Source organism: Canis lupus, chromosome 5, assembly GCF_003254725.2.
Source record: "Canis lupus dingo isolate Sandy chromosome 5, ASM325472v2, whole genome shotgun sequence".
Taxonomy (NCBI): Eukaryota; Metazoa; Chordata; class Mammalia; order Carnivora; family Canidae; genus Canis; species Canis lupus.
In genome coordinates this window covers 70,374,410-70,401,175 of record NC_064247.1, presented here as the reverse complement: position 1 = coordinate 70,401,175, position 26,766 = coordinate 70,374,410, and the positions used below count along the sequence as shown (strand labels likewise).

Here is a 26,766-nt window from a genome sequence, read left to right as displayed (position 1 = left end):
GGCTCCCTTTCATTCTCTGTCCCGCAGGGGGTGGCCCTGTACCCCCTAAACACGAAGTCCCCGCCCCCTGCCTGCCCTGGCAACCACCACTCCACTTCCTGCCTCTGAGTCTGCTGCTCCAGGCCCCTCCCGTGCGTGGAATCCTGCAGGAGGTGTCCTTCGTGATTGGCTTGCTTCACATAGCACCATGTCCTCGGAGTCCCGTGTCAGGGAGGCAGGGGGATCTTCTGAATCCCTCTGTGGGGAGGGGTCTGAGGACCCTTTCAGATCTAGTGTCCAGGTAGGATATGGAATGGGTCTTCTGGTTTGGGAATCTTTCTGGCATCCCAAAAGCAGGCATCTCCGGCCACAGCCCCGCGGGGGCCACCACTCTTGATTCGGCCTTCTCTCTTCACAGGTGCACATCCTAATGGGCTCCTGTTACAAGACCAAAAAATTCCTGCTCTCCCTGGCGGAAAACAAGCTGGGACCCTGCATGCTCCTGGCCCTGAGGGGGAATCAGACCATGGTCGAGGTAAGGAGCTGACCCAAGGCCCTGGCGAGGCTGCTGTCTCGTCCTGTCCTTCATCCTTGTTGACTGAGAGCGCCTTGCAGGAGCCCAGAGCTGTGACAGCAGCTGGGAGCACAGCAGCAGATGAGGTGGATGTAGCCTCGGCCCACCCTGAGCCTCGAGGGAGCATGCGGCCTTCCTCAAACAATTTATCCATTTCACTTGTGTTCTGTGTTGACCCAAGGGATCAAGGGACATGTCTGCCCCATTTGTCTGTTGCTGTGTAACAGACCACTCCAACGGGGGCTTAAAGCCATGATACTCATTCATTGGCTCACGGATCTTGGGGTGACTGGGCTCAGCAGACGAGTTCTTACTCTGGGTCTCTCATGGGGAGGCTGGAGCATCTGGGAATCCAGACCTCTCCACACAACAGCCTGAGGCAGCAGCATTTCCACTCACCAGGGAGTGGAAACACACACCTGGCCCAGTTCCTCTCTATGTCCTCCTGAGGCCCCCAGACCTACTGTCCAGAGGCAGACTGGCACGATCTGTATCGCTGTTCTAACGCACCTCCAAAGTCAGCCGGTGTTACTTTGCCAAATTCTATCCATGAGAAATGCCAGCCCAAAGTTAAGGGGATGGAGATGAGAACACCTCTTAGTGGGAAGAATTTGAGCCCTAGAGCTTCCTCCCTGCCAGGGGGTGCTACAGTGAGATTTGGAGGCCAGCGTGTTAACAAGAAGGCAGGAGTAGAGCATCCAGGCCAGGGCAGCACTTGCCAGCCCTGCAGCAGGAAGAGCTGTGGTGGAAGGACAGGGTGAGGCCAGGATGGTGGAGTCAAGGGGCAAGAGGTTGGGGATTTGGGTGCATGTGCCTGAAGAGCCTACTAGGTGCCCAGAGGCCCCGCTAAGGATCTTGGAGGTTTGTCCAAGTGGTTTTCAGGGGACTTGCAGGGACAGGGGTGAGCAGGGAGCCAAGAGGCAGGTGAGCCATGCTGTGAGGGCCTGGGCCCAGTGGGCTCTGCTTGGAAAGGGAGGAGTCCTTGGAGAGGGGATCTCGAGGCAGGACTGCCTGCATGTGAATCCCGGGCAGTAGGGCAGGGCAGCTGCCTGAGGCTCCAGGACACAGTGTGGCCGATGTTTCCAGGGCTTCAGTTTAATTCAGCAAGCATGTCTTGAGCACCAGCCATGTGCCAGGCAAAGGGGAGAAAACCAGGGATGGAGAGGTGTCCTGTCTTCTGGGCTCTCTACCAACCCATCAGGCCCTAGCACGTGTCATTCCTTCGTGCATTTGCCAAGGGCCTGCTCTATGCTCAGCTGGGTGTACACGAACGTTCCCATTGTATGGATGGGAAGCTGCAGCTGGTGATCAGCCCAATGTCACACAGGCAGAAATGCAGAGAGGGGATAAATTGGGTGCTCGCTTTCAGGATGAGATTTTAGAATACACAGAGCATGCTGAGCTGATCCATAGACCCCTGTCCCCTGGAGTGTGGGGCCAATGGCCCAGAAGGAGGGTTTGGCCCCCTGTGCCTATAAGGAGCAGCCCTGCCTGGAGTCTCAGGCTGGCTGTAAGACGCCTGCCCTGCTCTCGAGCAGATCCTGTGCCTGATGCTGGAATACAACATCATCGACAACAATGACACCCAGCTGCAGATCATCTCAACCCTGGAGAGCACGGGCGTGGGCAAGCGCATGTACGAGCAGCTATGCGACCGGCAGCGGGAGCTGAAGGAATTGGTGAGTCCACAGCCAATTCTGCAGTTCAAGAGCTGGGCCAGCCAGAGGGAGCATAGCTGAGGCACAGCAGGGCAGAGTCCAGGACTGCCTGGGCCTGTGTTCCAGCTAGTCCTCCTCCAGACCCTGAGAAGTCGGGACTACCACCCGCCACTTTTCCAGATGATCACAGAGAGGTCAAGTCATTGGTCCAGAGTCACACAGCTCCTAGGGGGCCTGGCCAAGAGTACATTCACACCCCAGAGTCATCTACATCCCTTAGGCCCCTCTTCAAGGGCACCAGGGCTGGACCTCGAAGTGGCAGTGAACTCCCCACCCTGGGCCCCTGGGGCCGCTCTCACACATGGCTGGTGGGGGAGGGTGTGTAAATACCTCAGCTCCCTCTCTGTGCAGGAGGCACATGTCTGAGACATGACCCAGAGACCCCCAGTAGTAGCTGTACGCTAACACTCTCTTCCTCAAGGGGCATTGCTGTCTCACTTCCCTGGTGGTGTTTCTTGGGATCCCCTCTCTGATAAACCACCTATACCCCAACCTGGTCTCAGGGTGTGCCCCGAGACCAAGACTGCCATGTTGCCTTCTAGCACCCACCCGGAGATGAAAATGGCACTGTGTGATGTTAACAAGGAGGGGTATGCATGGTGGAAGCTCAGGGGAAAGGATGGGTCTTGATCAGTCTGCTTCTGTTGCAGCAAAGGAAAGGCGGGCCCACCAGGCTAACACTGCCCTCCAAGTCCACAGTGAGTTGGTTTCATTTTCCTGCGGGGCGGGGTGGGAGGAAGAAGGTGATTGGGCCTCCCCGCTGGGGAACAGCAGAGTGTCTGGTGGAGGTGAACAAGGACAACATAGTCCTTGACAGGCCAGCTTTTCCAGGAGGGAACCAGGTTGCAGGAAACCAAACATGATAAAGATTATTGTTGATGTTGATCTTATTATGTTACCAGTTAGTAATAATAGCTAATATACATGGAGTATATATGTGCCAGATACTGGGCCAGGAGTTCATTTTATCATCACAACACTATGAAGCTATCTATGCTTCTATCCACCCCCATGTACAAGTCTTCCCGGAATCTTAATTCCTTGTGTCCTGCTGCTCCACTGTCCTTGGCATGAGACTTTAACCTCATGGTCCAAAAACGCTGCTCAAGCTCTAGCCATCATGTCTCCATTCAAGCCAGCAAAAGGAGGAAGAGCAAAGGAGACCATGCCCCTTCCCTCTAAGGACGTTCTGAAAGTCCTAGTGGACACATTTCCCTATATACCATGGTCCGGATTCAGCACATGGCCGCACCTGGCTGGGAGATTAGCCTTCAGGGCAGCCACATGATGGTTAAAACTCAAGGATTCAGTCACTGAGGTGGAAGGGAGAGCAGATATTACCCTTGGTGACCTCACGGTTTAATGATCACACATGCAGTGACCACACAAGCCTTGGAGTCGGGGTGGCCTCAGTGTTTGCAGGTGGGAAATGGGCACAAGCTGCTGCCTGGGAGGGTGAGTCGGCCAGGTACACATGTACGTGGGAGGGACATGGCCTCAGAACACCCCAGTCAGTGACTCAGGGTGTGAGTCACAGTACTGGAGGCTTTCTCCCCCACCCACAGGGACGTGGAGGCAGCCCCTCCCTCCCCGGCGGCCCCCTCAGTCCAAGCCCCTGAGGCACACCATCACCCCACCCCTTGGGGATTCGTTGCCCGCAGCTACAGCTCTTGGCAGGGCAAGGGAAGGGGGGGTGGGGAGGGGATGTGAAGGGGTCTCAGGAGCTGCTGGCAACCCCAGGCCTTCCCCGAGACCCCACCTGCCCGTCTGTTTGCAGGACGCCGACTTGGCTCGTTTGCTGAGTTCTGGCTCTTTCGGGAACCTGGAGAACCTCAGTCTGGCCTTCACCAACGTAACCAGTGCCTGCGCTGAGCACCTCATCAAACTGCCTTCTCTCAAGCAGCTGAACCTGTGGTCCACTCAGGTGCACACCGCCTGCCTGCACCCTGCTCGGCCCTGCCCCCACATCTTGCACCCCACATCATGCCCCCATGCACCCGTGCTCTGTACCTGCTCTGCACCCTCCACGGCTGGCCTTCCTGCCCAGAGCCCATGGCCCCGTTCCCCTGGTTACCTCACCCCCTCCCCAGCTCAGCACCCACTCCCTAGGCCAGAGGAGGTTTAGGGTCTCATGAAGCCCAGAGGCCCATCTCACAATTGGAATTGCTGAGGCCCAGGGCAGGGATGTGCTGGGCAAAGTCTTAGAAGCGCTGAGAGGCAGGGCTGAGAGGTGGGCCGGTCTCACACAGCTGCCAGGGGGGCGCATGGGCAGCTGACAGGTCTTTTTATTGTAATAACCACCACAGCACACGCATGCATACTGCCCACGCTCAGGATCGTTTGCGCTGTTGAGCACCTGACGTGGATCAGTGCATGTGGCTCCATACCACACCTGTGATGTGTAGGCCCCACTGGCGCCCTCATTTTACAGAAGAGAAACCAGGGTGCTCCTGGCAGTCTGCCTTCCAATCCCGCCCCACCCCACTGTCCTGCCTGGGGAAAAGCTGCCTTGGCCTCCACTTGTAGCCAGAGCCACTGAGTTCAAAGCCCTGGACAGACAGCAGGACTCCTGGGAATGGCCCTTGCCTGGCCCCCATCCCACCAGCAGCAGCTGGACTCGAACCCAGGTCGGGAGAAGATTGGAGTCTTTGGAGAGAAGTGAGAGCAGCCCAGAGCCCCAGGGCGTGGTGGCTGTGTCCCCATGACCTTCCTCCACTGCTTCCCCAGCCTCAAGGTCATTTTCCTGGGTACCTTGGGGAGACCTCTCGATCCCCAGGGCTGAGAGGTTCTGTGCTCCACAGTTTGGAGACGCCGGCCTGCGGCTCCTGTCGGAACACCTCACCATGCTCCAGGTGCTGAACCTGTGCGAGACGCCCGTCACCGACGCCGGCCTGCTGGCCCTCAGCTGTGAGTACCGAGGGGGCCGCTGGGAGCAGGGGGTGAGGGCTGCGTCGTTCACACGTGCTCGCATTCATTCACATGTTCACTGAGCACCTGCTGTGTGCCAGGCACCGTCCTCAGAACAGAACAGGAGGGAAATATCCCTGACCTCAGGGAGCTTGTATTCTAGAAGAAAAGGGAAAAATGAGTACCTGTACCCTCCAGATACTTGCCTGAGAAATCAAGTTCAAGGCGAGTGCTCTAGGACATTGCTGCCCGGCTCCCCTGACCAGCAGCAGCCATCACTTGGGGTTAGAGTCGTGAATTCTCAGGTCACGCCCCAGGCTTCCTATCTCAGAAACTGCATTTTAACAAAATGCCCATGGGATTCCCGCACACTGTTCACGTTTGAGAAGCGTTGCCCTAGCAGAAGTAGCCACAAGGGGCGCCTGCGTGGCCGTTGGTTGAACATCCAACTGGTTTTCTTCTCAGGTTATGATCTCATGGGTAATGGGATTGAGCCCCACATTGGGCTCTGTGCTCAGTGGGGAATATGCTTGGGATTCTCTCCCTCTGCACCCCGTCCACACTCACACATGCACACGTACTCTCTCTTGCTCTAAAATTAAAAAAAATCTCTCAATATACATACACACACACAGACCCCCAGGGAACCCAGAAATGCTGATTCCTGTACCCCAAACCTAATCTCTCAGACTAAACTCTTGGGTGCTGAGCCTGGGAATCTGCAGTTCCCATTTCTGACCCACTGATTTAGACCAGAGGCCCCATGCCTGGGAGGAATAGAAGGCTTCCTAGAGAGGCGAATGGATCTGGGTGTACAAGACACATACGTAGGGATTGGCCCACAGGGGTTTGCTAGGCTGTGGCCGTGGCTCTTGCAAGGTTGTTGGCAAATTCCAGATGGCTTGGGAAGGGTGGGAGCAGGAGACAGGAGTAGTGGAGGGCAGGAAGATGAGGTTTGGAGACATTTCTCTACAAATGTGCTCCTTGGACACTGTCATTGGAGTCACACAGTCCCTGGCGCAGAGCATCACATCTCTATTGAGCAGCTCCTGACTAAACTTAAGTTTGAGAACTGCCCTCAGGAAGTTGCGGCCTGGGTCAGCTCCACCAGGAGAGCATCCAGAGTTCCCCTGGGGGACGGGCCAGACCTAGTCCACGGGGGCCAGTGTACAGTGTGGCAGGCAAGCTGTGGGGACATTCGGGGTACAGGCAGTGGAGGGATGTGGCAGAGGGACCAGAAGGGAGGGAGGCTTAGAGGGCAGGGACAGAACAGAGGTCCAGACCAGCGCCTGCCTGAAGCAGACCCCCTGGCTGTGCCCCTGAAACTCTACTTTTCCACCCCATCTCCTAAACGGGGGCCTGGGCCCCAGCAGTCAGTGCCCCCAACTTGACTGTCCTGTACCTGCAGCTGCCCTTGTGGAGGTCTCACCGACTTCACGACTCTGTCTGTCTGTCCTTATGCAGCCATGAAGAGTCTCTGCAGCTTGAACATGAACAGCACCAAGCTCTCGGCTGACACCTATGAGGATCTGAAGGTAATCCATCCCTACCCCGCCCCCCCATCCATCCGTCCATCTATCCGTTCATCTCCAGCATCGAGACACTGGCACTTCACCCTCATGGAGCTTATTCTCCGACAGGAAAGGCTGTTAAACCTGCTTACTTAAGGCAGTAAATCGAATAATGGCAGGTTGAAAGGAGTGATAAAGAGGAAGCCAGCAGGGAATGGTCCCTTTGAAGTAGAGGCCCTATAAATGAGACCTAAAAGATAAGCCACAGATGCAAAGGGTGAGAGGAAAGGCAAGCGCCAAAGTCCTGGGGCAGAAAGGGTTGGCATGAGCAGACTTTGTGGCAGATGTGACTAGAAAGTAAGAGAGAATAGACTGGGGCCAGACTGAATGAGGCCTCGTAGGTCACAGAAGGGCTCTGGACCTCATCCAGTAGAAAGCTTTCAGAGGCTCTAAGCAATGTAGTGAGTTATACTTGTAAAAGCTTGTTCTGGCTGTTACCAGGAAAACTGATTTTTTACGGGGGCGGGAGGTGGTGCAAGCAAGAGTAGAAACAGGAAGAACATTTATGGGGCTGGTGCAGTCACACATGATAAGAGCCTGGACCGGCAGCCTGGGCTAGGTTGGCAAGATAAAATTGGGGAAAGGAAAGCAGATCTGAGTGGGGAAAGGCAGGGCATATTTTGTTTGTAAAACAGGCCTTGGGCATTAGTGGAGCTGGGCCTTCAGCAGCCTGCCCCCATCCCCCTGGGCTCCGTACCATCTGCCCCAGAAGGCGTGAGTGGGGCTGCAGATAGCCAGTGCCAAGGACAGAGGGGCTGGGCCAGGCGGCCAGATGGAATCATGAGTACATTGGCACCTTCACACGCTGGAAGCCACTGGGAGGGAATCCTCACCAGCAGGAACCCCCACACACACACCTCAGCTTCCACCTCCAGCTCAGCCAGACCCACAGCTACTTCCAAAGCACCTACTGTGTGCCAGGTCCCTGCGGAATGCAGTAACCCGGGCAGGACAGGGCTCAGGGACTAGCAGGGAGGGCACAGGGGACAGCCAGCCCTGCTTACTGGGGCAGAAGAGCCTTCACAAAAGGAGGGCCTAAGAAGTGAGTGTGCGAGGCAGAGCTGTCCGCAGGGTCCTGAGGAGCCCGTGAAGCAGGAGCAGGGGTGCAGCCGGCCTGAGTGCCCATCCCGGGGGGGTTCAGACCTCGCTCGGGCTTGTCACCGACGCAGACTTCAGGGCCTCCTGTCCAGGCCCCGTGGGCATTTTGACCCCACTGCCAAGGATTGCTATGCCCCTGAAAGTTGAAGAAGCACAGATCCAGACACGGCACCCAAGCAGCCAAAGGGTGTACGTAGTTGGCCACTTGTGGAGGAAAGCCACTTTCACTCATTTGAGAGACACGTGGTGCCAACTTGCGGATCCTGGCCAGTGAGGCCCAGCCTCTGTGCTGCAGGGATTGGACCAGCCTGGAGGTGGCCTCCCTGCCTCTAGGGAGGGGCCTGCACTCTGCACCAGGCGAGAGCGAGGCCAGCCAGAGCTTCCCATCTTTCAGGAGAACCTGCAAACCTAGATCCCTGGGCTGCAGTCTCCTGGTTCTGAGGGGTTGGCGTAAAGGCTTTTTGAGTGCCGCACGGGTGACTGCAGCCCCCCAGTCAGTAAGCTCTGCCGGGCCCGGGAGAGGAGCCCTGTGCACACACTGGCAGGTCATGGTGCACCCGGAAAGTGGAAGGGAGGGAGTGGAGGGAGAGCAAGTAGCCGGCTCTGTGTGGGGAAGGCTTGCAAAGAAGGCGGCTGTTTGTAAAAGAAGGAAGGGAGGAGCTGTGTCTCGTGTCTCGTGTCTCGTGTCTCGTAGCAGGGATGGAGAGCCGGAAGCGGCTCTGAGCTACAGCAGGTGGGATCGGACGAGGGGGACCCAGGGGGAAGAATCGAGCCACCCCGAGTACCTGCCCGCACGGTGATCCCACCCCACTGGCCGGCCCTGTGGCTGGCGGTGATGGCCTGTCGGCAGGAGGAAGAGAGAATAGTCCCCATCGGCAGAGCACGCCACGGGTCGGGCAGGCCGTGCAGTCCGCCAGGCGTTCTGTCCTTAGCACCGTCCTGGGTGCTGGGAGCCGGGGGACTGGATCACATGGCTCCACAGACGATGCCCAGGCTCCCGGAGGAGAGGGGGGCGTGGGGTCCCCCGCAGCTGTCGCCCGCGATCCCGGGCCCGTCCTCACCGAGTCACCCAGGGAGCCGCCCGTGGCGAGGCGGGGGAGGCGAGGGGGCCCGGCCACTGAGGCGGGCGAGCCAGGCTCCTCCTTGCTGCCCACAGGCCAAGCTGCCCAACCTGAAGGAGGTGGACGTCCGCTACACGGAAGCCTGGTGAACCTCCGCCCGCAGGAAGGAGTCCGCAGCTGCGACACACAGTTCTTGACTAATAGCCTAGAGCGCCGGTCCTGGGGTCCCACCCCCAGCACCCCGGCTGTGAGCTAGATGGGGGAGTCTTTCTGGGGGCGGAGGGCGGAGGGGGGAGGGGGTGGGGAGGGGGGCCGCAAGCACGCCCAGCCCCGCCTAATTCTTTTAGCTTCATAATTGGAAACCTTGACCTGGTCTAAAATGGACTTTGTAGCAACCAGAGGAGCATCAGCGGGTCGGGGGAGGGGGTGGGGGGGCGGGGGGCTCGGGGAGGGGGGACCCTTTGTGGATTTTCTTTGCCTTTGTGTTTAACGCTGTGTGGGAAAAGTCAACCCTGATGCCACCACTGTCACACGACCTCGATGGGCCTCGCGGGCCAAGGAAGGACGCGTCCTTCCTCAGAGGCTCCGCCGAGAGCCCCCCCACCCCCCCACTGGGAGGAGAAAACCCAGACATGTCATCGCACACCATCCTGTGTCCTCGCCATTGCTATGCAAAGTGATTCTCGTTGTACATAAGATTTAAATAATGCGCCTATTTAAGAAATGTTGACAAATTGCGGGTCTGGGACCTGCCTCTTATTTATGGAGTCTTTGCCCCTCCCCCCCTCCGCCCTCCCGCCCGCCCGCCCCTGGCCTGTAGTACTGTATAAACCAGTCAGCTGTTGGGGTAGTGCTAGTATTATTGTTATTTTTTTAAAGGAAACAGACAAAAAAAAAAAAAAAAAAAAAAAAAAAAACCTCCTTGGAAAATGAATTGCTTTTTTGTAACGGATTCCGTATGCCACTGCTCGGCCGTCCGTCCGTCCGTCCGCCCGCCCCCACTGTGCATCTCCACCTCCCAGTGTCTCCAACTTGCTCTTGGGTGGGGGTCAGGCTGGGGGGGAGAAGTGGGGTCCCCACGTTGTAGTCTTGCTCCTGCCAGGCCTCAGCTTTCCCTCAGCCCCCTTGTACACATTTGGGGGTGCTGACCTGTCCCCCCTGCCCCCTGCCCCGGAGAGCTCCCATCTCCGGAGGCCTCAGCCACCCTGTCCCGACTGAGACTGGCCCGTGGCCTCCCCGCCATCCTGTGCTTCGCGTGGTCTCCTCATGCATGCCCGCTTCTTTGCATGGTCTCCTGGGAGAAGAGAGAGACGTCGCCTCCACCAGCCTGACTGCCCACCCCCCCCATGAATGTGACCACTGCAGCACAGACGCCCCTTCTGTCCCCACCCCTGTCCCCAAGACACACCAACCTCCGTTTATTTTGTAAACAGTTGGCTTTTTCTTAACGAGCCCTCACTGTACAGAACAGCCCTTCCATGGTTTCCTTGGGGTCCCCTCTCCCCCCAGGCCCCCTTTTCTGTTGGTTCAGCACAAATACCGCCCCCTCCGGCACCTCCAGACCTAACCCCCCAGTCAATGTAATTGTTTTATATATATTTAATCTTATTCAATGGAAACCATGCTTTTGTCGTTTTATACTTTGCTAGGTAGACTTTATTACCCCCCCGACTATGCCCTCATTTTTTTAAAAAAGGAAAAAAAAAAGAAATTGGGTTTCATTCTTACTTCATTTCCCGTGCCAGGTTTTATTTTGTGTGTGCGTGTGAGTGTGTTCCGTTCCGTGTTCTGTTGTTTTCTGTTGTTGTTGTTTTCCGTTGTTTGGTTTTATTCTCTCCCCTCTGGTCCCATACTTTACAGCACTCTGGTGCAGGAAGAAGCAGAAGCAAAAACAAACAAACAAAAAACTTTAAAAAAGGAAAAAAAAAAAAAAAGAACCAAGACATGCCACCTTTCCCCTTCGCACTGTTGCTTTTCCTGATGGTTAATACTACTGTCACGTAGCTGTGTTCAGAGATGTGAAATACTTTCAGGCAAAAATAAACTGTAAGTGACTCATTGACATCTGGCCTTTCTGTGTGGCTTCAAGGGAGCCTTTCGGTGGGGATGGGCTGGGGACGAGACCTAGGCCAAGGTCAGGACTCCGCAGCGGCCAGGGCTCCTCACCCTCGGCGCTGTTGACATTCGGGGCCAGATCCCGCTTTGTAGCGAGGCCATTCTGTGCATCCCAGGATGTCACGCGGTGTCCCTGGCCTCGGCCAGCTAGATGCCGGTAGCACCCACTCCCACCCCCAGCCGTGACAATAAGAAATGTCCCCAGGGGACAGAATCACCGCCAGGAGAAAACCCAGGCCAACGTGTGCATCGGGGCATTTTCTGCAGCTCTAGCCCAGAACTTCTAGGAGCAGTGCGCCTGGCCTTCACCTGGGGGTCTTGGGAAAATGCAGATTCTGATTTTGCAAGGTCTGGGCGGGGCCCGACACTGCATTCTGGGACCACTGGGCAACACAGATGCCACTGGTTCATGGAAGCGTCTCTGAGTTTCAACCATCCCTCCAGCTGCCCCGTCACCCAGACGTGCCCACGAGGCACCTCAGTGTGTCCGAGGAGAGACTTTATTTCTACCCTATCCCAAGTCATTTGCCTCCCAGGGTTCCTGACCCAGCAAGGGCGTTACCGCAGTCCAGTGGCCCTATTGTCCGACCCACCCCATGTGCCGGCTGTTGCCAGCCTTCTGAAGCCACTCCAAATGTTCCCGAGTCTCCTTACCCGTCTGTGCCTCCGCCTCCCCCACCCTAAGCCAGGCCCCTCATCTCTCTCAGCAGACTGGAGTGGCACCCTCACTACCTCCCAGGTCCAACCTACACCACCTTCCTCCCCTGCCTCCCTACATCCCTGCTCTCCGTTCCCTCCTCGCTTCTAGAGGCCTCTGTACACCCACTAAGTGGACAGCCCCGGAGCATGATGAGTATTAGCTGCCCCACCTCTGGCCACACAGGGAAAGCAGGTGCCATGGGTGAGGGTAAGGAGGGTCTTGGATTTGCAGGGGTGACGAGTGGGCCCTGGCTTCATGATGGCCAGCTCAGGTGGGGACATGCATGTGCGTGTGCAGGCGCGTGTGCAAGGCACTGCCAGCCACTCTGTCCCTGATCCTTCCCCCCACCCAGGGGAGGCCTGGCTCACCCCAGCGCACATAACTACCAAATGGAAGGGGGGACCCTGCCAGCCATCGTGCCCTCAGCCCTCCTCCTCACTCTGTTCTGCATCACCTGGGCTCCTCTGCCACTGGCTTCCAGGGGAGCCTGGAGATTGCAGGCTACCCTGCCCCTGGGGGGGCGGGGGCAGGAGGCTGGAAGAGAAAGGTCAAGGCGTTTCTTCCCCTGGGCATCCCAGCCGGGCAGCCTCTCTCCATGACTCCGGCCGTGGGAGTGACACCGCTGTCAGCCCCCGGCCGTCCCCTGGTGGGACCTGCGGGCTCCTGCTAGGTTGGGAGCCTCCCGTCCTTTGACCCCAGCCGCCCTGCACAATGCCCAGCGTCCAGCCAGTGCCCTCCCCCTGGCACGGCCGAGGCTCCCAGTGTCCTCCCTTTTAACCGGTAGCTTAGAACAACAGAAATGTATTCTCTCATGCTTCTAGAGACCAGAAGTCCAAAGTCACGATGTCGGCAGGGTCACAGTCTCTCTGAGGAGAAAACTCTCCTTATCTCTTCCAGCTCCCGCCCCCCCCACCCCCCGCCCCGCGTCCTGGTTGCGGCTGCGCTCCTCCAGCCTCTCTGCGTCTGCCTCACGCCCCCCCCCCCCCCCCGCATCAAATCTCCCTCTGCTTTCTCATATCAGGACACCTGCCGTTGGATTTAAGGCCCACCTGGATGATGACCCAGGATGACCTCACGGACAGCTCCTCAGTGTGACCACGTCTGCAAAGATCTTTATACAAATAAGTTCACAGTCACATGTTCCAGGTGAATGTATCTTCTGGCTTCAGCTCCCTGCGGGGCAAAGATGGGGGTGAGATGAGCCAGTGTTTCATTAATCATACGCCGAGGCCTGGGATCCATCCTGAGGGCTTCGGGTGAGAGGGAGATTGCAATTGTCTTACTCATTTTCTAACAGAACACTTCCGTAGCACTCACTGCGCCCCAGGCACGGCACCAAGGGGTTTGCAGGTCTGAACTCATTTACTACTCCTGCCCCTGCTGAGCACTAACATGACCCAGTGGGGAAGTGGAGGCCAGGAAAGCCTGGGCCTCTGGGTCAGGGTCACCCAGGGAGCAGGGCATTTGGGGGTAGAGCTCCACTGCTGGCTGGTGAACGGACGGGGCTGGGACCAGAGCCGGGACCACAGAGACAGATTCCAGACGAGCTTAGGAGTAAAGCTGCAGAACGTGGTGAGTGGTCTAGAGGGAGGGCCGGCGAGGACTCAAGGATGATGTTCGGTTTCTCGGCTCACTCCCCAAGGCAGGCTTCGAAGGGCCTAGAATTTGCGCCTCTGCCTGGCAGCAGTCCTCAGTGATGAGCAGGGCTGTCTCCCTCCTGGTGGGGTGGGGCGCTCCGAGGCCTGCTTTCCCCGGCATTGATCAGCTGTCCCGGGCTCGCCTGCTTGTTGGCACCTCCTGCCATCGTCTCCTTTGTTTACCCTTGATCCCACCCGCATTCCCTGGGACCACTTCCCAAAGAAGCTACCTGTGCTGGGATCTTTTTTTTTTTTTTTTTTTTTAAGATTTTATGTATTTATTTATTTAAAATAAGACACAGAAAGAGCTAGAGGCAGAGGGAGAAGCAGGCTCCATGCAGGGAGCCCGACGGGGGACTCGATCCCAGGACTCCAGGATCACGCCCCAGGCCAAAGGCAGGCACCAAACCACTGAGCCACCCAGAGATCCCCTGTGCTGGGATCTTTATCTCAAAGCTTGCTTCCAGGGAAGCCCAAAGACAGGGACTAACATGCTGGGAGACAGAGGGAGCCCCTTCCGCCACAGGCTGCGAGAAGCCTCCTAGGGAGACTGCACGGTCGGCAGGTAGTTCTGCCCTGACCTCAGCCACGCCGGGGACCCCAGAATCAGCTTGCATCTGTTTTCAGAGCTGGAGACGGTGGCTGACGGAAGCTCTCATACACCGCCGGTAAGCATAGAAATGGGTTCGACCGCTTTGGAAAGCGTATCGGCTGAAGCTAAACATCCGCCCACCCTGTGATCCCACAACTCCGCTCCTGGGCGTACACCCCAGAAAGCTGAGGGCTCATGTCCCCCGAGAGACACAAGGATGTTCACAGCAGCATTCCTCGGAACAGCCAAAGACGTAGAAGCAACCCAAATGTCCACTAACAGGAGAATAAACAAACGAGGGTAGGCACATGGTGGGACAGCACACATGTCCCCATCAACAGGACAATGAAGAAAGCCACAGTGACACAGTCGCATCGGAATTCTGAAAGACTGAAAAAGAAAGCCAACTATGGACCCCCATAGTGACATGAATTAACTGGACAGACATCACGTGTGTGAAAGGAGACAGACATAAATGAGGGTTTGCCATAGGATCCCATTTACGGGAAGTTCATGAACAGGTGCGAGGCATCTGTGTTTATAGGGGTCAGAACAGTGGTTATTGACACTATGGGGGTAGGAGGTGTCATTGACTGGGACGGTAGGAGGGAACTTTCTGGGGCGATGAAACCCTCTATCTCTTGATCTGCGGTCACACAGATGTTTAAACACTCACAGAACTCAACATTTCAGATTTGTGCCATTTACTGCATATATTACACCCCCTTTTAAAAGTAGCATCAGGGGACACCTGGGTGGCTCAGTCGAGTCGGTTAGATGTCTGCCTTCAGCTCGGGTCATGATCCCTGCGTCCTGGGATCCAACCCCACGTCGGGCTCCCTGCTCAGCGGGGAGCCTGCTTCTCCCTCTGCCCCTCTGCCCCGCTCACACTCACTCTATCTCTTTCAAGTAAATAAATAACATATTTTTTTAAAAAGTGGCATCAGGTGGACACAACCCAAATGTCCACCAACAGGTAATAAATGTGGTATATACAGACAGCGGCCTCTTACCCATCTGTAAGAAGGAATGAAGTGTGGATACACACTGCAACATGGATGAATCTTGAAAATGTTATGCCGAGTAAACCAGACACAAAAGGCCACATATTGTTTGATTCCATTTTTAGGAAATATCCAAACTAGGCAAATCTATATAGAGAGAAAGCAGATTGGTATTTACCGCGGGCTAGGAAGCAACTGCTTAATGGCTATGGGGTTATGGCGGGGGGGGGGGGGGGGGGTGATGAACATCTTTAGCCACGAGATAGAGGTGGTGATTGCACAATACTGTATTCTGGATGCCTCTTTAAGATGGTTTATGTTACAGGAATTTCGCCTCGATTTTTAAAAATGTCATCAAAAAAGAACTTATTAGAGAAAAGATGGCTGCTGTGTCTGGGCCTTAGGAGGGTGAGTGGTGCCAACACCACCAGGACTTTCTCGTCCATCCTCACCAGCTGCCTCCCAGAGAATGTTTGTCCCCTCCTCAAAACACTCTACTGCCACCTGCTGGGAAATGGTCACTATAAACATGCCAGTTTCCCTAATAATTAAACTCCCTTAAGTGTGACACCCTTGTGCAATGCACAACATGTACGACTGTATACAGTAGGATATCTGACTTTTTCAGTGTGCTCTATTCAGATTTGGATTGGGCCTTGGAAACCTCAGTGCTGCCCTCTCCCCGACCCCCAGCCCACCCGTGCCCTCTCCAATGCTGAGTCGGTTAGCCCGAGCCAAGCTCCCTCAGATTGGCAGCGAGGTGAAGTCCACTGGGGCATGCATTGAGACCTGCCCTTCAGACACACCTCCAGAAAGGGAAGCTTCTCCAAAGCACACTTGGTCACCTCCACAGCAGGAGGCTGAGACCGGCTAGAAGGTCTCCACCAAGCCCTTGGTTCTAGACCTCTTGGCTGTGTGCCCTCTAAACGTAATGGTAGGAACAATAAGCTGCTCCTCGGAAACACCGGGCTGTGTCCCCGCTCTGGTGTGCCGGGGAGGAGGAGGAGGCTCGGGGAAAGGGGCGCTGGCACCCAGCTGCTTCCCGAGCATGGTATACCCGCTGTGGCAGCTTCTCTTTGGGGCTCCCCCCAACGATGGCCAGAGGCCATCTGCTGAGGTGGGAGGTGGGTCAACGATTCTCTCACAGGTTTTTTTTTTTTTAATTTTTTATGGATAGCTATCTCCTCTGGTGGTGGCTGTTCAAGACATGCCCTGCCTTCTAGAAATAGGACACAATAACATAAACTGTCCTAGTAGCCACATTTTATGAAACAGGCAAAATTAATTTAAACTATATTTTTCTTAACATACCCCAAATATCATTTCAACACGTCAATATAAAAATTATTGAGATATTTCACACTCTTTGTTTTCTGCACAAAGTCTTCTGTACTTGGCATGTCCAGCACATCTCAGGTGGGACCGGTCCCAGCTCAAGCGCTCAGCAGCAGCCGTGTTTGGCCCGTGGCCCTCACGCGGACAGCACAGTCCAGAATTTCTGTAAACCCAGAGCAGGGGAAGTGGCAGCATGGCAGGAGGTGGAGAGCAGCAGGTGTGCAGGACTTGGAACAGCCTCACACGGCAGTAAAAGGGCTTTTGCTTCGATGTGGACATTGAGAGGCCGCCTCAGAGCTGCCTGTGAGCCACCCCAAGCAGGAAGGTCAGGCGCACATCGGGAGGCCGAGGCCTCTGCAGGACTGACCTTCTGGAAAGCAAGCTTCTGTCCACTTTAACTGACTTTTTAAAGTAGTGTGTTCATTTATGAGAGAAAGCTAGGTAGGTCATCACTGTGCATTTCTGTGGAATGAGCGAATCAATCAATGGAAAAACCCCAAAGTAAAGGTTGGCCTTGAGCTGAAGACAGTCCCGCGTCCCCAGGGCAGCCAGGCCACAGCCCCGCCATGAGATGTGGATGTCCACCGGGGGTGTCCTTCCTCCAGCTGGCCGCCAGCGCGCCAGGAGAGCGCCCTCCCCTTGCTTCCGTAGCCTCATTCATTCACACAGCAAAAAAGTGTTGCTCTGAACCTCGAAAACACCGAGCTAGGTGGAAGAAGCCAGTCACCAAAGTCCACATATTATATGATTCCAACCACAAGAAAGCCCAGAATAGGGAAATCTATGGAGAAAGTCACTAAGGGTTGCTCAGGGCTGAGGGGATGGTGGGGGGGGCAGTACAGGCAGAGCCAGAGAGTTGCATTTTGGGGTGATGAAAATGTCCTTCGGTGGTGATGTTGGCGCGACTCTGTAAGGATCCTAGAAACCCCAGAACCGTACACTCTACTTAGGTGGATGGTGTGGTCAGTGAGTTATCTCACAATAAGGCCGGGTTTTTGTTTTTTTTTTTTAAGGTTTTATTTATTTGAGAGAGAATGGGAGGGGGTAGAGGGAGAGAGAGAGAGAATCTGGAGCGGCCCCCCCAGCGCGGAGCCCCAGGCCACGCGTCACCCCCACCGGGAGGCCACGGCCCAAGCGGAAATCAAGGATTGGTTGAGCCACTGAGCCACCCAGGCGCCCGCCAATAAGACTATTTTTTTCTAATTTATTGAGCACCCACTGTGTGCAGGGCACGCTGCCATCTCGGGGGGAAATAGAGGCCAGGCCATCCTCCAGGCCGTCCTCCAGGTCCGACAGACAGTCCGGGGGCGACTCGCAGGTGCGGGGGCTGCTCAGCAGGTGGAGCCGGAACCGCCCTCGGAACCGCCCTCCAGGCCGAGGGGAGGGCCTGGCGCGGGGCCCAACCGACAGCCCAAGAGGGGAGGAGGAGGGAGGGGGGAGGGGGAGGAGGAGGGAGGGGGGAGGGGGAGGAGAGGGAGGGGAGGGGGGAGGGCCGGCTCCCAGGGCGGGGCCGCTGGCCCGGGAGACCCGCAGCCAGGGCTGTGGAGCGAGCAGCCGCCGGCCCGTGACGTCATCGTCGCCATGGAGACGCCGCCGCCGCCGCGGCCCGGGCGGGAGGGGGCGGGAAGCGCGGCCCGGGGGTCCCGCGGCCTGGGAGCCGCCGAGGCCAGGGGAGTAGCGCCGAGTCCCCGGGAGCCGCGGCCGCCGCCTGCCGGTGCCGCGCTGGGAGCACACCGGGCGTGGGGCTCCGTCTGCGCACCTTGCTCCGTCGACCTTTCCAGATCCTTCAGGACCCCTTCAGGAACTCCCCGTCCAGGCTAGTGGGCTTCAGCCTCGCGTCCGCGTCCTCGCCCTCGCTCTTCTCAGGCCGCTTCCCTCTTCCAAGGCGGCGAAGGCGGGGAGCGACGCGCGTCCCGTACTTGGCCCGTGGGCTGCTTCTCAGGCTGCACACGGGGGTGCCACACTGCGGCCCAGGTGTGCGCGGGGGAGGACGGGGTGGGGTGGAGGCGAGGGTCCTGCAACATGGTGCCCCCGTTGCTGGTCACCCACCTCCCTCCGCTTCCCTCGGGAGGGTCTGCTCACCCTGCGGCAGCCTTTTCAGGTGGGATGCTAGAAAGTTCTCTTGGCCCTGCTTCCCTCTTGGGGTCCAGGTCACTCCCAGAAACTCACACCTTCCTGACATGCCATGGTCACCTCTCCCCACCCTGGCACCTCTTACCATTCTCTTTCCCCGATTCGGGCAGGCACAGGATGAAGACTGGGGACACCTGCCTTGCCTGAGGGTGGGTGTGGGGCAGCGGGCCTGAGCGGGAGACCTGAGGAGGGGAGCATCTCTTTTTTTCTTCCCACTCCTATCTTCTGTTGGTGCTGGGATGATCTAAGGGAAGGTAGGACCTTGGCAACCGCTTTGTAAGAAGCCCCGGGGTCTGGTCCTCAGTTTTCTTTCTCTAGAATGTGGGGAACTTAGACCTGGATGATTTCAGGCAACCACCTCACATGACTATCTGTTCATCCGTCTGATATAGGTGAGGTTTGGTGGGGTGGGGTCCAGAGCCAACCACCAGGAAAGAATTCTTGAGGCATCTTTGGTGCAAAATAGTGGTTTTATTAAAGCACAGGGCAAAACCCTCGGGCAGAAAGAGCTGCCGTCCCCAGGTTGTGAGGAAAGGCTGATTATATACTTGGAGTTGGGGGAGGTAAGGAAAAGCGAGGTTTCAAAAGGATTTTCACATGTTAAAGAAGACTCACAGGATTCCAAAGCCCTTGCCATTGTTAAGGTTGTTTTTCCCTCTAGCAAGGTATTAACATTAAGACAGTTGTGGGGGACACCTGGGTGGCTCAGCGGTTGAGCCTCTGCCTTCAGCCAGGGGTGTGATCCGGGGGTCCTGGGATGGAGTCCCACATCAGGCTCCCTGCACGGAGCCTGCTTCTCCTTCTGCCTGTGTCTCTGCCTCTCTCTCTGTGTCTCTCATGAATAAATAAAATCTTACAAAAAAAAAAAAAGTTGGGAGCTTCCTGGAAGAATGTCACACACATCCCACCCAGGAGTGGGGGGGATTGGTTTGCAGGGTGCCAGCTTGTGTTTTGTCCTGAGCTAGGCTTCTGCTCCCTCATCACATCCACCCGCCCATTTATCCACCCGTCCACCTTGTAAAACTGCTGTGTGCTGGTCGCTCAGCTACATGTGGGGATCTAGTAGTGGAAACAGCCCAAACCCCTCCCTTGGGGAGCCTGTGTTCTGCGAGAAGTCAGACAACAAACAGAATTAATAAGAAAAAGATGCGGTGTCTTCAAAGGATAGATGTGATGGGAAGAAAAGGAATCCAAAAAGGAGGATAGGGAAAGTGGTGGACAGGTGGCCTGGGAAGGCCTCACCGAGAAGGGGACATTTGTGCAAAGACCTGAAGCAGGAGAGGGAGGAGCCAAGGGAAATTTGGGGTAAGAGCCTCCAGGCAGCGAGAACAGCCAGTGCAAAGGCCCTGAGGTGGGAGCAGGTGCGGAGGGTTAGAGGAACAGGAGGAGATGGAGCAGCCAGAGCAGAGTGAGCGAAGCAAGGAGGAGAGAGGGCCTGAGTCCCCTGAGTCAACGGTCCACTGCTTGGAGGCCTTGGGTTTTACTGATGCTCTGCGCTCTCGTCCTAGCAGCTCAGCAGGCACGCTTCAGTGCCTGCTGCCAACGGCCCTTGCTGGGGATCCGCCTGTGCACCATGTCATCTTATCTCCAAAATACCCTCATTATTCCAATTTCATAGATGAAAAAAACGAGGAATAAGATGGGATTCGTCTAGAGAAACATGTGTATGGTGGGGGGCAGCCCCAGGCCTCTCTGATGTCCTCAGGGAGGAGACAGTGAGGCCTCTGCCATCAGAAGGAAACTGGCTTTTCTGTGGCTGCTCCACTTGGCTTCCAGAAAAGCCCAAATCTTCCTGTCACAAACTCTCCGGGGGGCAGGGGGCTCTGCTGTCCCCAGTCTCCCCTACTCCAGGCTGGTGGCCCTCTGAGCCACAGCCAGCAGCCTTAGGATTTGTCCCCTCTGGGGGGGGGGGGGGTGTCAGTGGAGAGACAGAAGCAGGTTTTTTCTATCAGGCAGGCCTAAAGGATTTGTGGGAGGATTGGGGGTGGTTCTCAACAGGAAAAAATGAGGCTGAATGGGCTGGGAAGGGGGGAGCTGCTTCCAGGGAGGTGGCCAAGCCGCTAAGCCCCCTGGCCTGTCTCAGCAAGTAACACAGACGTGATGTTTAGACAACGTTCGCTCATTCATTCAACAGATACTTAAACATGGGCCGACTTTGTGCCAGGCTCTGTGTTCTGTGAGGAGTGGGTGGGCGGCTGGCAGGGTGGGTGGGTGAATAAGTGGGCGAATAAAGGAACAGACGGGAGGATGGATTAATGGATAGATGGACAGATGAATGAATGGACAGGGAGGTGAGCAGACGGGCGGATGAATGGGTGGCTGTGGAAAGGGATGAGTGGCCGGTTTAAGTGACTCATGAATGGGGGTATTAAGTGCCTACCGCAGTGTAACAAATCACCCCAAAGTGTAGCGGCTTAAAACAACAAGTGTGGATCTCACCGATTCCGTGGGGCGGGAGTTCAGGAGCGGCTGCGCCGGCTAGTTCTGGCTCAGGGCTCCCAGGTGGTGGCCATCGGGCCGGGGCCGTGTCTTGTTCGAAGGCTTTCTGGGCTGGAGGACCCTCTTCTGTGATGGCGCTGTTGGCAGGAGGCCTCTGTTCCTCACCACATGGTTCTCCAGAAGGCTTCAAGAGTGTTCTAGTGCCATGGCTCCTCCGAGGGTGAGCGATCAGAGAGAGAGAGAGACACCAAAGCAGAAATTATGGTGACCTTTACCACTAGAGTTCTCATGTCCTCTGCCATCACTTCTGCTTTTCCCTGCTTATCAGCAGCAAGCCACTGAGACCCGCCCGTGCCCAGGGGAGGGGAATTAGGGCCCACCTCTGGGAGGAAGAGCATCAAAGAATTTGTGGACCGATTTTAAAACCGTGGCAACAACAGGGACACCTGGGTGGCTCAGCGGTTGAGCGTCTGCCTTTGGCTCAGGTTGTGATCCCGGGGTCCAGGGATGGAGTCCCACGTGGGGCTCCCCACAGGGAGTCAGCTTCTCCCTCTGCCTGTGTCTCTGCCTCTCTCTGTGTCTCTCATGAATAAATAAATACAATCTTTTAAAAAAAAATGTGGCAACAGATAAATGGACGGTGTACTCACTATTCTCTGATGCTGGAATTTTAGAATAATCTCAGATGGTGGCCTGCTCCTGAAATTCTCCTGGGACACTTATAGATGCTCCCAGTGCCGGGGCTCCACCCCCGGGTCCTCTTTTATTATTTTTTTTTAAGATTTTATTTATTTATTCACGAGAGGCACAGAGAGAGAGAGGCAGACACAGGCAGAGGGAGAAGCAGGCTCCATGCAGGGAGCCCGAAATGGGACCCGATCCCAGGACTGCAGGATCACACCCTGGGCCGAAGGCAGGCGCTCAACCGCTGAGCCACCCGGGCGTCCCCACTCCCAGGTCCTCTTATTTGAATTGCTCTGAGCAGAGATTTGGACATTTGTGGTTTTGTTTTGTGGGATGATCTTAAACTTTAATCGTGACATTTATGCTCCCACTACATTTTTTTTTAATGGTGGTAAAATGGGTATAATGGAAAATTGACCATGTTAGCCATTTCCGAGTGTGTGGTTAGGTGGCAGTAAACACATTCACACTGTGGTGCAGCTATCGCCTCCAGAAATGTTCCTTTTCCCAAACCGAAGGCCTGCCCATTAAACATGAACTCCCCGTTCCTCCCTCCTCCAGCCCAGACTGAGCACCACTCTCTGTGAATTGGACCACTCGAGGGCCCAGGCGAGTCAATCCTGTGCATCTGGCTGGATTCACTCAGCACAGTGACTCATCCACGTTGGGGGACAGCAGTTTCATTCCCCTCGTGGCCAAACAGCCTCCCATTGTCTGCAGGGACCACGTTTTGGGTACACACCATCCGCCGGTGGACTAAGGTTAGGTTGTGTCCACGTTGGTATTTTTAAGGCTCCAAGGTGATTCTGAGAAGTTAGAGGGATGCAAACCAAGGCCTGAGACCAGTGGTTCTCAAGCCTGGCTGCACATTTGCATCACCTGCTAGCTGTTAAAAAAAAAAAAAAAAAAAAAAAAAAAGCCTGGTGAGCCTGGCTGATCCACTGGATCAGGATCTCCGGAGGTGGACCTGCCAGGCTGAGAAAATAGCAGGCTTCCAGGGTGTGCAGACTCATTTCCAAGCCTCTGCTGCCCCCTGGTGGCAGCACCTGGGACTCTCCAGGACCCACTTGGCCTCCCACAAGGAGCCCAGAAGGCCCAGGCCCAGTGCCGTCCCCTGGGGGACTGGGGACCCTGTAAGGCTCCACCTGCCTCCCTCCCCCACTATTTCCTGGCTTCCATGCCTAGAACAGATGAGTCTATGAGGAGAAGGCACGGACAGGTGGACGACTCTATTTCACTCCTTGCCAGCTGCATGACCTTGAACAAGCCACTTAATCTGTCAGGGGGAGGACCACTGCTGCCTGGACAAGTCCCTGAGATCGCAGTTAGGTACGTGTGTTAGCTTTGGGGAGAACCTAGAATTTCTTATCCTTGGCTCTGCTGACATCTGGGTGGATGATTCCTCGTGGCAGAGCCATCCTGGGCACAGTACGGTTTTGAGCAGCATCCCTGGCCTCAACCCACTAGATACCAATGGACTCCCCAGTTTTGACAACCAGAAAAGTTTCCAGACATGACAGCTGTTCCCTGGGGGTATGGTTGCCAGACAAGATGCAGGCTTCCCAGTTACATTTGAATTTCAGATAAGCAACTTGTAACTTTTTAGGATAATTATGTCCCAAAGATTGTATTTTTGTTTGCTAAATCCAGAACCCCTACAAAACCACCTCCATTGAGAGCCACTGCCCTGAGAGTGTGATACCTGCTGGAGGCTAAGCCACCAGATGGAGGAGGTGCAGCAGGAAGGCACTGCCCTGGCCTGGCCCGGCCCGGGATGGGGGCTGCCAGGGGCAGCCCAGCAACCATGAGTGAAGTGAGCCCTGGGAGAGGACGCTGGGTTCACAGTTGGGCAAGTCCCTCTGGGGGGAGGGGACACCTTCTCCCAGCACCTGGGGACACAGCAGTTTGTGGCCCACTGCAAGTTGGAGCAGCTCATCCCCAGCTTTTCCCCAGAGAGAGCTCTCAGTGGTGGGGAGTCAGGTCCAACGTGCTCATTGGCAAGAAGAAACAGGCTCAGAGAGGTGCAGTGACTGGCCCCAGGCCACACAGCCAGCTTGTGACGGTGGTAAACCCTTCAAGCCAGGACTTTTGCCCCTGGGGTGGAGCCTGGGAATGTCCTCCACTTGTAGTAAGTCCTCTGAGAGCTGCCAGCATTTTCCAGATGCACTGAAGCCAGGCCTCACCGTGAGGCTGGGCCAGCTGCTCTCCGTACTACTCCAGGGGAGTGCTGGGCCCCCTCTGGGGCTGCCCCTGTCGTGATCATCTCTTGTCACTGTCTGGTAAGGAGAGGCGACATGAGGAAGTGGTAAAGGGCTGGACCCGGAGCCAGACTGTCTGGGGCCGAATACCGGCTCTGCCCCTCACACACTCTCACCTGTGCCTCAGCTTCTTCATCTGTAAAATGGGAGTAATGAAAACGATACCTACTTTGTAAGGTTAGGATAAGGATTTGGTGAATTAACAGGGAGGAATGCTTAGAACAGTGTATGGCAGGTAGTAAGGTTTACTACGCATCTTACTTTCTTCCATTCTTCTGGTGACATCAACCCTTCTCCCTTAGGGAGCTGGTTCAGTGGGACTGTCGATCAGCCACCAGCCCAGCCCTGCCTAAGAGACTTGTGAGTCAAGGAAAGAACAGTCACTGTACTCTATTGCCCAGTCACTGGGTCGATGAGTGAGAAAACCCTGATGAAGGGCTATTGAGTCCCTGGATCCAGCCTGACCTGAAGCTAGATCCTGAATGCTAAGACAATAAATTCCTCATTTTGCTTAAGCAAGTGTGGTAAATTCTTTCCTTTTTTAAAGATTTTATTTATTTATTTGAGAGAGAGGACAAGTGGGCAGAGGGGCAGAGGGAGAAGTAGAAGCAGACTCTGCTGAGCAGGGAGCCTGATTTGAGACTCAATCCCAGGATGCAGAGATCACGACCTGAGCTGAAGGCAGACACTTAACTGATTGAGCCACCCCGGCACCCTGAGAGTCCTGATCCATGTACCCTTTTTGCTTCATAAAGCAAGAGAGGTTCCTCCAAGATAGCTCCCTTCTCCCATGGACCAGGCCCTTCAGCTTGGCTTTGCTCCAGCCCACACTAGGCCAATGACCCGCTCTCAAGGAGTCAGAGGGAGGTTCTCTGTTTGAGCTGTGATTGGAACAAACAAGAGGCAACAAACTTGGGGGCACCTGGGTGCCTCAGCTGGCTAAGCATCTGCCTTCTGCTCAGGTCATGGTCCTGGGGTCCTGAGATCGAGCCCCATGCTCGGCTCCCTGCTCAGCAGATAGTCTGCTTCTCCCTCTCCCGCCTCTCACTAGTGCTCTCTCTCGCTCTCTCTCAAATAAATAAGTCAAGTCTTTTAAAAAAAAAAAAAAAAGAAGAGGAAACAAACTTGTATAAAGTACCTCGATGTGCCACGTTTAGTGCTGGGGCTTTGCTGTTACTTTAGCTGCACGCAACAGGTGAGGAAATGGTGGTTCAGAGAGGTCCCCTGACTTGCCCAAGCCCACACAGCCTGGAAGCAGAGTCACTTCAGTGTAAACCCAGGTACTCGGGTTCCAAAGCAGGTGCACTTCTCACTGCACCACATGGCTGATTACCTGCAAGGGGGGATTGTTTTCTGTTGTTCCATTAAACAATTTTCTGAATTGTAAAGACATATAACATAAAATGTACTGTGGGCGGGGGAGGCACAGTTTAAGTCAGTGTTGCCCTTCTCAGCCAAAAGATGACCTAGGGAGAACTTATTACTCCAAGTGGCCTAGTGTCCTGGCAAACAGCCGTGAGGTCCCATTCATTCATTCTCTAAGGTCCATTCATTCACTCAGCATATATTTATTGAGCCCCCGACGGGTGCCAGGCGATCGATGCTCAAGGCAGGGCCCAGTGTTTAAGGTCATTCTCGGGGTTGACTCTGTGCCTGCCCAGCCCCAAGAGGGAACACCATCCTCAGTCCTGTGCCCAGGAGCCTATCTTAGTCCCTCTTGGTCACTCTAGTTCCAGCAGAGCCCTGGGCAAAGAGCAAGTTCAAGATCAAGGAGAGTCTAGATAAATGGCAGAGTCCCGGTCCGGCCAGAGCAGGAACTCCCAATGCACGGTCCCTGAGAAATGATTCTGGCAACAAAGGGACTTAGGGGCACTTAGTGCAATGATGTACAACGTGCCTAATCACTGCTCCGGGGTAGGGGTGGGGGAGGGAGTCCCCAGTGCAGAGACAGAGGTCAGACGCCAGTACACACCAACACTGCACGTCTACCTATGGACAGTGTTCTTTTTTTTCTAAGATTTCATTTATTTAGGGACGCCTGGGTGGCTCAGCGGTTGGGTGTCTGCCTTCAGCTCAGGGCATGATCCTGGGATCGAGTCCCACATCAGGCTCCCTGCATGGGGCCTGCTTCTCTGCCCGTGTCTCTCTCTCTCTCTGTCTCTCATGAATACATATTTGAGTGAGAGAGAGATAGGAAGAGAGCATAAGCGGGGGTAGAGGGAGAGGGAGAAGCAGGCTCCTGCTGAGCAGGGACGTGGGGCTCGATCCCAGGACCCTGGGATCATGACCTGAGCCCCCGGGCGCCCCGTATGGACGGCATTCTGGAGGGAACAGTGGGGTGCCCTGTAGGGGGTAACCAGGATCAGGACCGCCTCTCGGGGCCGTGATGTTTAGGCTGGCCAGCCCCTCAGAGGCCTCCCCCACCTTCCAAAATGTCCTTCTAGGGGGCAGCCCGGGTGCCCGGCGGTGTAGCGCCTCCTGGAGACCCGGGATCGGGTCCCGCGTCGGGCTCCCCGCGTGGAGTGGAGCCTGCTTCTCCCTCTGCCTGTGCCTCTGCCTCTCTCTGTGTGTCTCGTGAATAGATAAATAAAATCTTTAAAATAAAATCCTCTAAAAAAAATAGGTGAGATAAAACGTCCTCGGAATCACCTGCGGCCTCCCGTCCTGCAGCCTGGGGCGGTCGCCGCTGTGTCCTTCGTCCGTGATCACCTTTTAAGAGGACGCTTCTTCACGTTCCCTCCTAAGAACCGGAGTCGCCCCGGGGCCTGACCCACGCGGCCCGAGCCCTGAGGCCAGAGGGCGCCGGGCCCCCCAGGAGCGCGGGCACGGGGACGCGGCCCCGCGGCCCGCAGACGACCGCCACTCCCAGGAAACGCCCGCCCCGGAAGCGGAAGTGCGTCGGCGGGCGGTGGGCGCACTGCGTTCTGGGAGGTATAGTCCATGGAGGCCGAAGAGTCCGTG

At 55.9% G+C, this 26,766-nt stretch overlaps 1 protein-coding gene and 2 long non-coding RNA genes across 9 annotated transcripts in view; 2 read left to right on the top strand and 1 right to left on the bottom strand.

Annotated features, from left to right (window-relative positions):
* Window positions 1–10,970, top strand: part of LOC112646716 (c-Maf inducing protein) — a 231,258-nt gene extending 220,288 nt beyond the window's left edge. For all 5 annotated transcript variants that reach the window (XM_025426959.3, XM_035716595.2, XM_035716594.2 and 2 more), the window contains 7 exons: window positions 398–514; window positions 2,092–2,232; window positions 2,922–2,969; window positions 4,049–4,195; window positions 5,073–5,178; window positions 6,643–6,713; window positions 9,004–10,970. In XM_025426959.3, coding sequence (XP_025282744.1) covers window positions 398–514; window positions 2,092–2,232; window positions 2,922–2,969; window positions 4,049–4,195; window positions 5,073–5,178; window positions 6,643–6,713; window positions 9,004–9,057 — 684 coding nt within the window. In that variant the 3' untranslated portion in view covers window positions 9,058–10,970. The remainder of the gene's footprint in view (window positions 1–397; window positions 515–2,091; window positions 2,233–2,921; window positions 2,970–4,048; window positions 4,196–5,072; window positions 5,179–6,642; window positions 6,714–9,003) is intronic.
* Window positions 10,971–18,875: 7,905 nt separating this feature from the next.
* On the bottom strand, window positions 18,876–26,706 carry LOC112646722 (uncharacterized). 2 transcript variants are annotated; one of them, XR_007410950.1, is made up of 3 exons: window positions 26,455–26,706; window positions 24,944–25,138; window positions 18,876–21,072 (listed from the first exon to the last, which is right to left on the bottom strand). It is a non-coding gene; the product is annotated as an uncharacterized LOC112646722 (long non-coding RNA). The 2 variants fall into 2 exon arrangements; XR_007410949.1 differs by lacking the exon at window positions 26,455–26,706 and having other exon boundaries at window positions 18,876–21,075; window positions 24,944–26,438.
* On the top strand, window positions 21,069–24,867 carry LOC118354795 (uncharacterized). 2 transcript variants are annotated; one of them, XR_004815961.2, is made up of 3 exons: window positions 21,796–22,308; window positions 22,738–22,876; window positions 24,108–24,867. It is a non-coding gene; the product is annotated as an uncharacterized LOC118354795 (long non-coding RNA). The 2 variants fall into 2 exon arrangements; XR_007410951.1 differs by having other exon boundaries at window positions 21,069–22,876.
* Window positions 26,707–26,766: the final 60 nt, after the last annotated feature.